Raw genomic sequence first — 13,774 nt, forward strand, 5'->3', positions numbered from 1 at the left:
TCCAGAGTTTCAAATTTTAGTTTTTGCTCTATTTATGTGACGCTGCTTGTTGATTCATGGATTAAGAAATGGCTTCTTTTTTAACCAAAAAAAAAAATTGAAATTTTGTTTAATTAACTAATGTGTAAGCTAATGCAATGTTGAAAATAAATCGATCAGATTTATAATTTTTTAGATATAGGACTAAAAATAAATATACTATAAACGGTTTGTCATTTTAATATAGATATGTATATGTATTAATGGCCACATAATATGGAATGCATGGTTCTGATAAATGTTATGTTGTGTTCCGGCATCTATTTTCTCAAACAAATTTAACGACAATCAATGCTCAAATTTGTGTAGATACTTTACTCTCGCCACTTATATGGGCAATAAATTGTATTTTTTATTATCTATAAAATGTTTTACATTTTTTTTCCCTATAAGGTCGATGATGTGGATGCGGCTGGCATCCGAAATGGATGGCATTGCTTGCGGCAAACATTGTTTCCATTTACAGTCATTTTCGAATGGCAATGTTGGGCTGCATTTTTGTGTGGCTCAAATTTGAACAGCAATGTTCTGTTATATTCCGCCCAACGGTGATATTAGACATTTATATAAACATTTATTTCATCTTTTTTAATTATAAATATTTAAACCACCACTACATTTTTATACCAATCTCATCCGAACTCTTTCAAATTTCTCTCATTTCTCCCACTTTGTACAAACCAAACTCACAAGAAAAATGTTGGATCCATCTTGAAGAAATCGTTGGTTTTAACCTACATTTGCTGATGTTCAAACACAACATGCTAACCCACATATTTATAGATTTTCTAAAATGCTTGGAAGTTTAGATTGTCCTAATTGAGAGTGGGAAATTTGACCCTACAATTCATGGTTTTTAATTTTTATTTATATTTTTTAATTTTAATGTTTTTTTTTTTTAATTAAATTTTTAATGCTATGATCTTTATTATTTATTTATTTTTAATTATTATTATTATTAATTGATGAAATGTTTTTCTTTGAAATGCAAACGTTGGAGGCATTGTTAGGCATGTCACCATTATATATGGATTGTTAGACATTGAATGGTGGCATCCTACATATGACACCAATTGTTGGAGACATTGTTAGGCACCACACCCTTTTTAGCCTAATAGCTAGTAATTTTTATGCATAATAAGAACGCTTTTGGCTGTGTAAACCTTATATATTACCTATTATTGTATTTGTTATATTTATGAATGTATGTAAATATGTTGATTTCATACGTTGCAATTAATTATTAATGGATAAAGAGTACATATTTGATTTAATAAAAAGAACAAAATACTTTATTATTTCGCACAACTTGCCTATTTCAAACAGGGAAAAACTATGACAGTTGCCAAAGGGAAATACACGTGACAATATAATTTTTGGTATATGTTGTGATGAATCCGATTATGTTTGGTTGACTGGGGATTTTTTTTCTTCATAAAAATAACTAAATAGCTACATTTCCAAAATAATAATTGAAGATTTAGCAAAAAAATACGCACTAGCAATATACTTATGATGAGTTTCAACACATTTCCATATTATCTAGATATATTTTGATTTTACCCAGATTGTTAATAAGGAGATTCAACATTTTAACTAGTGTTGTGTATATAATCAGCTTACAAAGTATGCCCTGAAACAAGCTAAAAAATTCATGAAAAAAAAAAAGAGGGGAAAACTACATGGTCGCTTTGCTTTCAGTTGTTGGGAGGTATATGCCTTCTGCAGCCAACCAAACATTATCAGCTCGTTTCTCCCTTACACCACAAACCTACAAAAAAGCAATGTTATTTATTTTTTATTTTTTCCATAGATAGATGAAATTTAAAAAACAACGGCATACTTGAAAAAATAGAAGATTAAAAAAAAAAATACAGATAACTTTTTCATTAGCTTTATTTATCCGTTAAGTCATTCTTTCTGTATTAATTTTAAGTGATAAATAAAAATATTAATTTAAGTGATAAATAAAAAGATAAATTTAGTTTCATAACAGCAATATAATTGATTACCTCTTGCTGACCACCAGCAATGCGACTGTATTTCTTATTATGGCTGTGTAGAAATCCGTTTGTGTCTACATGGAGAAGCCTTATTCTTTGATCCTGTCTCCATGTTTTCCCGCTTCCCTCAATTTCAACTCTTCACAAAACAAACAAAACATTTTAACTTTTTTTTTTTGTATAGTTCACAGCATAAATTTAACTCGATCTCACCTCCAATAATCTCCTGTATCTGAATTACCATCATCTCCAAAACAACTCACCTACACAAAACCTCAATTACTTAAGTTGCAGTTATTTAACATGATAATAAGAAGAAAAAAAAAATCTAATCCGATCCACTAACCTCTAGATTGCCAGATATTGGTGAAGCATGTAAATGACTATGAAGCCACTTCCTAGTTTTCAAGTGTTGCAACCGAATGATGGTTCCGGTTTTTATAGTGTCCCCCAGTTTCACAGATGTATCTGGTTCAGGTCTAACAATCTAAACAATATTTATATAAACCAAAGAATCAGAATAAGGAATTGAAAATTGAAATGAAATCAAACATATAAAATAGATATGAAAACATCCATCAACATACCCAATAGCTATTGGCATCATCTACATTTGGAAAACCAGTCACAGATTGCTGTCCACTGCCAGATCCATATGGCACATCATGTGAGTGTAGTCTGAACTTTGTCTTTTCATGCATCAACTTGATCACTGACCCATAAGTAATCTATCATATATTCACTTCCAAAAAATCAGCCTGATTGCAAATATATTATATATTACTTATGTTCCAATAATAAGCATCAAAATCTTGCAAGATTGCTTTGATGACTGCATCAATTGAAAAGATATAGAAAGCATGCTTTCAACCATTGTAACTGGAGGGCTATTGTTTTGTTGGTGATTCATCTTAAACTGCTATGCAATATCCAGTTATTCCATCTTAGATACTGTCATCTTCTAAAGTTCTTAATGTACCTGAATCAGTTTTTGAACCTAAAGTTGGTCCATTTGATTGACCCTAAAAGGTCATATTGTTAATCATTTTTCTTCTTTCCTATGAACAGTGTACATTCGCCTACAGATTGACTGATACCCACGCAAACAAGTGTTACTAAATTGCCTAACAACAATAATATCTGGATTAACAATTAAATTCGATACACGAATGAGAAAAAGTCACTTAAATTCTGAGGCCAAACCTGTTGCTTCCTCAATTTGAGATTGATATTAGATTATGTTACAATTTTTTGGTTTATCCCAACATTCTTTCGATTTAGTTAATAAAGGCCGGATGTAGTTAGCATCTTCCTCAAAATTTCAGGATCCATGTCAATTTTGAACCTGAAGTTAGTCTTCGGGGAAAATTTTCAAACAAGTGTGATTATAGGAACCAAGTAAAGCAGGAAACATATACAACCTCATGTTATCAATTTGTAATTAGATCATAAATAAGCTAATTACCTCGACGCCTTCAGAAGTAGCAGCATAGACAGAAGATGAGGCATAATCTGAGTCTAGAGTTAGGACGAGAAAGAGAGCGAGACCGAAGAAAGAAAATGCCATTACGAGTAGAAGTAGGATGAACCAAGTTCGTTGCCAAATCGGTAAGTCAAGATCGGATTCAGAAGAAAACGACCGGCCTAGCGTTTCTTTGTAGATGATCTGCGTAGGTTCCGATGAACTAGAGGATGCGGTTCTTCTTCGCGAAAGATTGTTCCTGCTCTGTTGCTGTTGCCCTGACGGTGAAGGAGAAGCCACGACTGTCGGTTTTTCTCAGGTCGGGGCTTGCGGCCGGGGATCCAAAATGCCGATGGAGAATACACCGGTCGTTAGAGAGAACGTATCGTATGCTCTTGCTTGCTTTGTGATGTCTTGGGAGAACATATAGAAGTCTTGTGGTTTTTGACTATGGATTCTTCAATGGCGGTACCACGTAGGTTACAGTCGTTCAACCAATGGCACCGTTCCATGTCAGATTTAAAGCCACTTGGGACTGGGTGATCGGATCATTTGGAGGGCAGTTTCGTCTTTTAAATGCACAAATTACATCCGAACCTCTATTTTAGATTAAATTATACGAATAATCCATTTGGTTCAGGGTATTCTCCAAGTTTGGTCCTTTAACATTTTTTTAAAAACACCAACAGTCTCGGATATGTTTTTTTTGTGTTATTCATACGTAAAGAAACTATTTTTTCTCTACTAATTCTTTTTTAATATTTTTATTTATTGATTGTTAAAATTAAAATGGTGTCACATCATTCCTCTTTCTTTCTTCCTTACTCACCCTTCTTTTTTCGTTAGCCTTTCCAACTCCGACGATTTTATAAAACCTTCGATAATCACCATCGAATGTTCAGGGTTTGCTATCGGAGAAACTATGTACCAATATAATATATGTTTTGTTATTTCAAACTCGAGCTAGTTATCAACAGTTAAATTAAGTTTTTTTAATAAAAAACATCCTATATATATATATATATATATATATATATATATATATATATATATATTCCGTTTTAAACCTTTTTTAAGAATAAACTCAACTTTAACATATTCTTTTTTATTTTATTAAGACAAAACTGCACAAATGGTCTCTGTGGTTTGCTCAAAATTGCCACTTTGGTCCAAAAAAGTTTTGACTAGCACCACAGGTCTAAAGTTTTCATTTTGTTGCGAGTTTGGTCCAATTTGATTTAAAAATATTTAAAATGATGGATTTACCCTTGTTATTTTCTTTTTCTATTTTTTATTTATTTAAATGTTTTTTCTTATTAAAAGAAAAATAAAAAAGAATCTCTTTATCTTTCTCTCTCTCTCTCTCTCTCTCTCTCTCTCTTTCTCGTTTTTCTTTCATGCGTCGAGAAACCCAAAACAGAGACCGGAGGCTGCTGCCTCCGATCAAGCTATCCAACCTCTCCCTCGTGTGTCGACTGGCGAACCCAAACACCCTCTGATCAGGGTCGATCTCTGTTGAAACAGTCCCGATCACAAGCAGCTATGTTTCTTTATTCACCGGAGAAGAAAGGTAGTCAAGCATCTTCCGCTTTGCCTCCTGTTTCGATTCGCAAACAGCTCCCTCGTCATTTCCTGCTTCATCCATCTAGGGTTCGAATTACCCTCTCTTTGCGGTTTGATTTTACCAGATATTGAAGCTTGCCCTGACAATTTTGATTTAGGTGTGATTAGGGCTCGAATATCCTCAGTTGGAGCAACAGTGATAGCATACCTGCAACTCGAAATTTAGATGACATGAGTAACGTACCTCTCCTCCTAAACCTAATATTATCGGCGGCTTCAATCTCTCATTGCCATTCTTACGTAGTAGCAGCAGAAGCATAACAGAGGTGGTCGATGGTGGTGACCAAGAGCAGCTCTACGGTGGTAGGAGGCTGCCCGACAGTCTATCGACTGCTTCCTTTTTGCTTATGTCGGCAGTGATTGTCGGAGGGGAAGAGGGAAGAGGTAAGGCAGCAGGTTGGAGGGTTGCTTGGGGGTTGTCGTGTCACCGGTAGAAGGAGGGATAATGGGTTGTGAAATGGTGGTACACGATGGCAGAAGGTGGCAGTGGGGTGACGAGTGGTGGCCGCCATGTTTTTCCTTTGTGTATCTTTGAAGAAAATGGACGAGAAAAAGGATGGAAGGGAGTGAAGAAGGTCTGAGGTATGTTGGTGGAGTGGTTTTCGATCCAGTGAGGGAGGTATAAGGGTAGTGTGTGGTGTTGGAAGAGAGAGAGAGAGAGAGAAAGAGAGAGAGAGAGAGAGAGAGAGAGAGAGAGAGAAAGAGAGAGAGAGATTTCATTTTTATTTTTTTATTTTGTTATAAAAAATTATAAAAATAAAATAGAAAATGAAAATTTTCTTTTTTATATTTTCTTTTAATCAAAATAAATATTTAGATAATTAAAAAAACTGAAAAAGAAAAATATAAGGGCAAAATAGTCATTATGAAAAGGCTTATAGAAAACTGGACCAAACTCGCAACAAAATGAAAACTTTGGACTTGTGGTGCTAGTCAAAACTTTTTTCGACCAAAGTGGTAATTTTGAGCAAACCACAAGAACCATTTGTGCAGTTTTGTCTTTTATTAATGTTGAAGGTTACAAATGTGAAAAAATAGCTAATGTTGGAGGCTTTAAATTTAAAAAATAAAAAATAAAAAATAGCTAATGTATGAGATGTTCCATACATACAATGCCAAATAAATTTAGTACTTCTTGTAAAACATTAATAAATACTCGAGACAAAATGTGATTAAAGGTAAAAATAACAACTTACTTGAAAGCTAACTTAGTTAAAATAAACATACCATCACAACTTGTGAAAGTAGCATTGGGACGATATTTGAAACATGAATCAATTTTGTAAAAACAACCTTGGGACATGAGAGAAGTTTCATCATCACAATAACATAATTTTACGTTCGTATTCTTTACTAAAGTTTATGTTCCTAGTTAGAAGAAGAAGAAGCATAAACATGACTTAGGGTTTTAGAATCAATTATTAGTTTAGTTGATTAAAACTTTGGCACGTGTGAGTTAGGGGATACAAGGTTACGTGTTGGTAATGGGCTTCATTAATGAAATAACAATGAACATATTAAAAGTAGGGTCTGTTTTGAAAGAAAAATAGTTTTAGGTCTAAAACAAGAAGAAAAAAAATACAAAATGTAGGATCTTTTATGAAGAAAAAAAAAAAAAAAAAAAAACCTTCAATTTACACGTTGTTAACCACTCAAATGCTTGAGATAACAAATAAATGGTAAAAGTTTAGTTTTATTTCAAAAAAAAAAAAGTCAAAATGGAGGGTTTTATTGGAAAAACCTGATAATTTTTATACGCTTAGTCTCCGATAAACATAAAAAGACTAATTTGCCCTTATTATGTTTTTATTGTTTATTTTGGATCCATCCCACCCCTAATATTCGCCTTGACACGTGATATATGAATGTCGTCATTCATCATCTCTTTTTATGTATCGTAAAGGACCACTTCCATACTCTAATCATCTCCTCAGACCACCGCCACCAATGATTCTGATGGACTATCGTTACTCATCTTCGCCTCTCATCCCACCCTTTTTGTTAAAATCATCTACTACCAACTTCAAAGCCGACGTCTATCTCCTATCATCTTCTTAACTGATAAGCTTTCCCCATCTCCATCTACCAGCATATCTCATCGAGGATTCGATGATATCCCGTTTCTTTACTCCATCATATAACTTATATTTAGGTTTTTTTGTTCCTTGATTTGGGCTTAATCAATCCACAAAAATATGAAAATTTATAATATTAAAAGTATATAAGAGATATTTAGGTGGAGAGCTTCTAGCAATAAATTAGCTACCGAAGATAACCTACAGAAAATGGGTGTAGATGTTGAGAGTCGGACCATATTCTAGTTAATTGTAATTTTTCCAAAGTAGTTTAGTTTAAAATTGCCCGTTGTTGGGGTAATAGTATGGTATCTGACGTTTTGTTATTTTGTTAGTTGGTTTTATAAAAGATGTGGAAATTATATAATCGATCATTAGATATGGATATCTAAACGCTACTTTGTTATGCCTTTATAATTTTGGTTCCGTGTTACTCTTTTGATAGCTGCTATTCTAGATTCATTTGTAGGTTTTCTTAAGCTTCCTAAGAAAGTGCTAAGATGATATTCTTCTTCACTTTTATATATATATATATATATATATATATATATATATATAGAGAGAGAGAGAGAGAGAGAGAGAGAGGAGGAGGAGGAGGAGGTTTTTTATTAAAAACTTAATTTAACTGTTGATAACTGGCTCAAGTTTGAAATAACAAATAATAGATAAAAATTGAGTATTTTGTTAAAAGGAAAAAAAAAATAAGTCTATAACAAAAAAGTCAAAGCATGTAGGGTGATTCAACATTAAAAAAAATTATGGACTAAACGTATAATTATCCAAACCATATGAATCATTCACATAATTTACTCTTTGTTTTACAGGAAAAATATAAATTAAACTAAATAAATAAGATTTTCCTAGATTAATATAAAAATTAGTCCATATAACTATTAATTTCCTAAGTCCTTGCTACAAATTACAAAATATGCTTTTGGCTTTGGCTTTGCAAAATGGCTTTTTACATTGTGTTTGGCGGTTATAAGATAATTTATTTTCAACCATTTTTTTTTAATGCTTAAAAAGAAAAAATTGCATATATATATATATATATATATATATATATATATATATATATATATATATATATATATATATATATATATATATATATATATATATATATATATATATATATATACCAACTATAGTTTTTTTAACGAGCTTATTGAATTTTTTTAGTTCTCTGAAATATACGGTTAAAAAAAACTCAAACTTCTAGATATCATTTTACATATTTCATTTAACTTAATAATTGGTTTTATCAAACTATATTTTTTAGCACTAATATGCCAAAAATAGTCTTGATTATATAAGACACTTATTTATGTTATCTTAACTTTTAAAACATATATTTTGGTAAATCTCTCACAATCTAAGATTTCATTTTACCAATATAAAGTTCTTTTTATAGTAAAAATAGTCTATGAAAAATCCTAGTACAAAAACCATTTTTTTTACTAGAAACCTAAAATTTTCACGGATGAACAAGAATTTCATAGTCCAAGCAAAATTACTATTAACTTGTGTGTGTGTTTTCATTTTCGTACTTCTAAATTACAAATTCGTTGGTCATAGTTGCGAATATATTATTGTAGTAATATATTCTAAAAGTTAATGAAAAAACATGTCTCTCAAACTGTTTCATGTTGATATAAGGGAAAATGACTTAAAAGGTAATGAAGTTTCAAAAGTGTACAAAAAAGATCATTGTTGTTTTTTTTGTACACAAAATACCATTTTACAGGTTATTGTAGGTTATCCGGTTTCCAAATGTTCAAAAAATATCATTGTTGTTTTTTTAGTACAAAAAATACCATTAATGTTATTATTTGTATACAGAATACCAACAAAATACACATGTGTTCAACTAAAACATTGTGGTAACCAGGTACCTCAGGTAAATGGGATGAGAAGAGCGTAATCAAGAAGTGCTTGTTTAATTTTTGTTGAAATTGTTGGAAAAGATCTTACTTCCACCGTATGATCCGCCGAACAAGATTACAGGTGACGCTTCGGCTGATAAATTTTTCTTCAAATCGGTGATGAGAAAAGCGTAATCAGCAAGTGCTTGTTCGACTGTTAGATAGGCTAAAGTAGAAGCGTTCTTGTATGCCTCTTTCTGGCTTCCATATGGCATCGATTCACCATAATATTGATGCTAGATCAAATCACGCAGCTTTTGATAAAATTGTATTATTAAAGGTCTGCAAGTGAAGAAATTAATGTAGAGTAGAGCGATTATGACTTTTACTTTGGGGAAGATGACCATGGCACCAAAACGAGGGGCGAGTTCCCAAACGAAGTGGGTGTTGGCAGCGAACCATTCGATGTCGCCTTCGTTGCCGCAATAATGGAAGATTGGGCCCAAACGATTAGGGCCTGGGCCCACCCAGTGATCGGAGTTGATGAGATAACGTTGTTGGAACTTGGGAAGATCATTAAAGCTGAAATGATCAAGAGTCTGATCAAAGTATCGTGTCTCGTAAGTGTACTTCGGCTGAACAAGAATGTTTTGGGTTTTGAGAAGCCGTGGGGATTTGCCGAGAAACGGAGGTGGCCGGCAAGATTCCAGTGTTGATGAAAGTAGGCAGATGATTAGGAGGAACAATAAGAAAAAAGGTTTTTCCATGTGGTGGAGGGTGGCGATGAAGAACAGTGGTGACCGAAGTGAAGTGGAGGGTTCTTTATAAAAAGTAGCTAAATTTCCATTACATTCAAAGAAGGAAAAATGACTTAAAAAGCTAACGAAGTTTCAATAATGTACAAAAAAAGACTTGTTTTTTTTTTTTTTGTACACAAAATACCATTTTACCGGCTATTGTAGGTTACCCACAAGGTTTTATTTGAACACATATGTACTTCATTGGTATTTTGTGTATAAAAAATATACTTTAATGGTATTTTGAGAACTAAAAATAAAATAATGGTATTTTTTGTACATTTTTGAAACTTCATTACCTTTTTAAGTCATTTTCCCTTGATATAATTGATATGCAACAAGCGAACACAAAGAAAAATAAGAGGCAAGCAAAAGGGTGTAAAGAATAATATCTCACAATCATCATCATCATCATCATCATCATCATATTCTCATATGTATGTGTCATTTACTCTACAATCTACAAACATCATGGCATTAATACAACAATTTCTACACATACATTCTTGCAAAGGCAATTACTTACTTGTTCCCACATCAACAATTTGTAGCAATGCCAATAACTAACTAGCCACAAGTCACTCACCCGATAAAGTCAAGTCATCCATAACCCTGGTTATGGTTAACCCCCCCAACCCCAACCCATCATTCTTCACATCATTTGTGGTCCCCGGGCCCACCACATCTACTACTGCACATTCATGGAACCTGAAGCAACTAACGAGATGGTCGTTTGTAAGTCCAGCCACTTGTAGAAACGAGTAAACGACTGTGGGGCCCACGCCACGTAAGCCCCTTTTAACCAGGTCTTTGCTTATTGAGTCTGCTTTTGATGTCTTGATTGGGACTTGACGCGGGTATCGGAATTTGTTCACGATGGGTTTATAGTTCACAAACCCCCATATGTACTTGTCAAACGACCCCAACTCATCCACTATCTGTGCACACCATTTTTCACCAAAAAAAAAAAAAAAAAAAAAAAAAAAAAAAACACTCATTTTTCACCATAAAAGTAGAATGGAACTTAATTTGTAGATTACAAATAAAAACAAAAAGAGATACCTTGCAAATTTGGCGTGCATTTTCGATAATTCCTCGTAATTTTACTTCTGAAAGAAGAGAAGCAGCAGGGCTCCCTGGTGCTGCTATTTTCTTATCATTCATCTTTGAGACAGCAATTGGGTCAAATCCATGAAACACGTCTCTGTATATATATACCCATGTTTCATTTCAAATTAGACAAGGTATTATTGATTATGGAGCTCAACTCATATGTTTGAGTTTTCTCTTGCCAAAAAATACATACATATGAAATAATGTGCATACTGCATACCTAAATAAATGCCTTTTGCTGAGAATAGTGGGCCACGTGAGTTCAGCTAATGCAGTCGATAAACTGAGTAATTCAAACAATTTCCTGAAAGATGTCATACAATATGATGCTTAGAGGAATGTTCCGGAATTTCATTGAAAATTTGATAAGAAACTGAAAACTGAATCTTGACGTGCGTACTTGTCGTCGTGTACTGGGACTCCCCATTCTTCATCATGAAAAGCAGTATAACAAGGATCTTCAAAAAAGGAAACATACAAATTAGGAGTTGTTATAAAGTAAAATTGTGAAGTTGTGGTAGTGGTTATAGTTAGTTAAAGTTGACTTCACTCAAGCCTTTAGTAGTTTAGTTCTACAACCTCCTAATAATAAGAGAGTAATCTACACCCTAAATCTTAAATGAGTTAACACATGTATATGCTGATATAAAAGTTTTACTATCACTATATCAGAGAGCATAGATTAATCTCTAGCTACATTTTGCCTGAATCCTGATTTTACTTCGTGTGTACTATTCGACTTATGAGAGAAGTAGGAGACATCATCCAATAATACAGTAATGAACCAGACACCTAAGCCCTCAATTGTAATCCACTTCAGGAAATTCAGGGGGTTCAGTCAGTGGGGTCTATGACTTAAAGGTAGAATGCTAGATATGTAATAACGCAAGGAAGACCAACACTCTTAGCTGATAATCATAAAAATCTAAGACTTTTTAAGAGTCATGATATATACAATTATCTATTTAAAGTAATAAACTATGTTTGAGAATTAACAACTGAAACATAAGCAACAATCAGAAATCTAAGGGACCTTCACATGCTTATGAACACCAATTTAATCATTGTAACATTTCAAAACAAATACTTCAAGTCTTCAACTATAGGTTTAAGCCAATTAAAATGTCATAAGCAATTTGAAAACTATATTCTTATAGGGAGTTCCTTGTACCCTAGTGTTTCATTCAGTAATTCGTAACAATCTACACATTCCAATGAAAAATAGCATTACATACAAAGCTAGTTAGAGAGCTCAGGTATTAAGAGTGAGAGCCATACCCGTATTAGCAGTAACCCAAGCACATCTCTTCCGTCCCAATGAAGCATCAGCTGAAGATTCCAAAGAGCTATCAGTCTCCACAACAACATTTTCAAGTTTTTCACCTCTTGCAACACTCTCAACTTTTCCAGTTTTTGAAACTGCTTTCATAGCATTATCAAGCTTTCCTGTTTTCGGAACAACAGATTGCTTCCCCCGAATCGATGTAGGTGTAACACACCGTCTTCTAACCTTCCCAGTAGACGCTCGACTGTGTGAAGAATCGGAAGAGGCGTCCGATGAGCATGACGCATTCATCGATAAGTTCGACTTCAACAGCTTAGAATCCTTATGCTTCAAAATTAACGGAGGCGGAGGTGTTATTGATTTAGAATGCAGAGGCGAATTAACAATAACAGTGACTGTCGACGGCGATTTCTTAACTTCCTCCGGTTTTCCGACTTTACTCTTAGGTTTCGCAGCCGGTTTACGCAATTCCACTACCGATCTCGTCTTGTTTCCTGCGGGCCCCAGAACCGGTCGTGGTTCTGAATCAGCACCATCCATCGTCAATTGCACAGTTCTCGGCGGCTCCGACATTCAAAATTCAAAATGCAAGAGTTTATTTAAGCAAAAAACCTGCTAGGGCACGAAAATTGACGATTCGAGAGATTTCACATAGATTTAAAAGTTCATGTGCACATATAACGAAAATGCATCAATCGAAACCCTAGCATGAGCACAGATCAACCAGCGACTTCACGGCGCCGACGACGGCTAGGCGGAGCTCGGTAGTTAGGGGAGGAAAGGAGCAAGGACGGCTGAGATGTTTCTAGAAGGACCGGAGTTATGACCTGCTCTAAAGTCCAAATTGGACTTGTTTAAATTTAAATTTGAAATCAAACAAAAATAAAAACTGCGTCGTGTCATTTGTTGAAACGACCAGACTGGAAACGTTTGTTATATGGTCCACGCCTTCTATGCGTATTTTGCCATCAAAATGACAAGAATGCCCTTTCAAGTTGACTCGAGTGTTTAAAAGATGTTTTGACAAGTGTTTTGAAATCACGTGATACGATTTAATGAGATGTAAAATACAGTGTATAAGACAATTTATGAATTTGTTCATGTAGTGTAAAATTATAATGGTTAGATAATTATTTGTTTTATTATATTGAGAAATAACAGATAAAACTTATATGTTATTAAAATTATTCATATTCAATATAATGTATTACAGTTTATTCGTTTATCCTATTATGCGACAGTGTTGGAACTTGGAAGAGACATTTTCTAGGATTGTACTCGACGATTATGGATTGAAGCAAGTTGCACCTCCATTGTAATTTTTTGGTGACGTGTCACATTCTTGAAAATATATATTAAATTTGATTGTTTGTGATTAATGTTCAATATAATATATCCATATTTTATCAAATATTAGAAGTATTTATGATATTAAACAGAATAAACGACAGATTTCGTCCTTGAACTAATATATTAATCTACAGGTGTAGGCTATAAGATTATTTTATGTAG

At 33.5% G+C, this 13,774-nt stretch overlaps 3 protein-coding genes across 3 annotated transcripts; all 3 read right to left on the minus strand.

The window, feature by feature from the left end:
- Positions 1-1,607: 1,607 nt before the first annotated feature.
- Positions 1,608-3,958, minus strand: LOC144997879 (stromal cell-derived factor 2-like protein). Its single transcript, XM_078957737.1, has 6 exons — positions 3,508-3,958; positions 2,630-2,770; positions 2,389-2,529; positions 2,256-2,305; positions 2,052-2,181; positions 1,608-1,810 (listed from the first exon to the last, which is right to left on the minus strand). The coding sequence occupies exons 1-6, from the start codon at positions 3,607-3,609 to the stop codon at positions 1,718-1,720; spliced, it is 657 nt and encodes a 218-aa protein (XP_078813863.1). The 5' UTR covers positions 3,610-3,958; the 3' UTR covers positions 1,608-1,717.
- Positions 3,959-9,141: 5,183 nt separating this feature from the next.
- LOC145045068 (uncharacterized) lies at positions 9,142-9,834 on the minus strand. The gene is made up of 2 exons (XM_078993416.1): positions 9,457-9,834; positions 9,142-9,363 (listed from the first exon to the last, which is right to left on the minus strand). The coding sequence occupies exons 1-2, from the start codon at positions 9,832-9,834 to the stop codon at positions 9,142-9,144; spliced, it is 600 nt and encodes a 199-aa protein (XP_078849542.1).
- A 404-nt stretch (positions 9,835-10,238) lies between these two features.
- Positions 10,239-13,155, minus strand: LOC144997864 (uncharacterized). Its single transcript, XM_078957730.1, has 5 exons — positions 12,256-13,155; positions 11,378-11,435; positions 11,198-11,281; positions 10,927-11,068; positions 10,239-10,802 (listed from the first exon to the last, which is right to left on the minus strand). Exons 1-5 carry the CDS (start codon positions 12,833-12,835, stop codon positions 10,443-10,445), a joined length of 1,224 nt encoding a protein of 407 aa, XP_078813856.1. The 5' UTR covers positions 12,836-13,155; the 3' UTR covers positions 10,239-10,442.
- Positions 13,156-13,774: the final 619 nt, after the last annotated feature.

This window comes from Lactuca saligna, chromosome 5 (assembly GCF_052625555.1).
Source record: "Lactuca saligna cultivar CGN05327 chromosome 5, ASM5262555v1, whole genome shotgun sequence".
In the NCBI taxonomy this organism is placed as follows: Eukaryota; Viridiplantae; Streptophyta; class Magnoliopsida; order Asterales; family Asteraceae; genus Lactuca; species Lactuca saligna.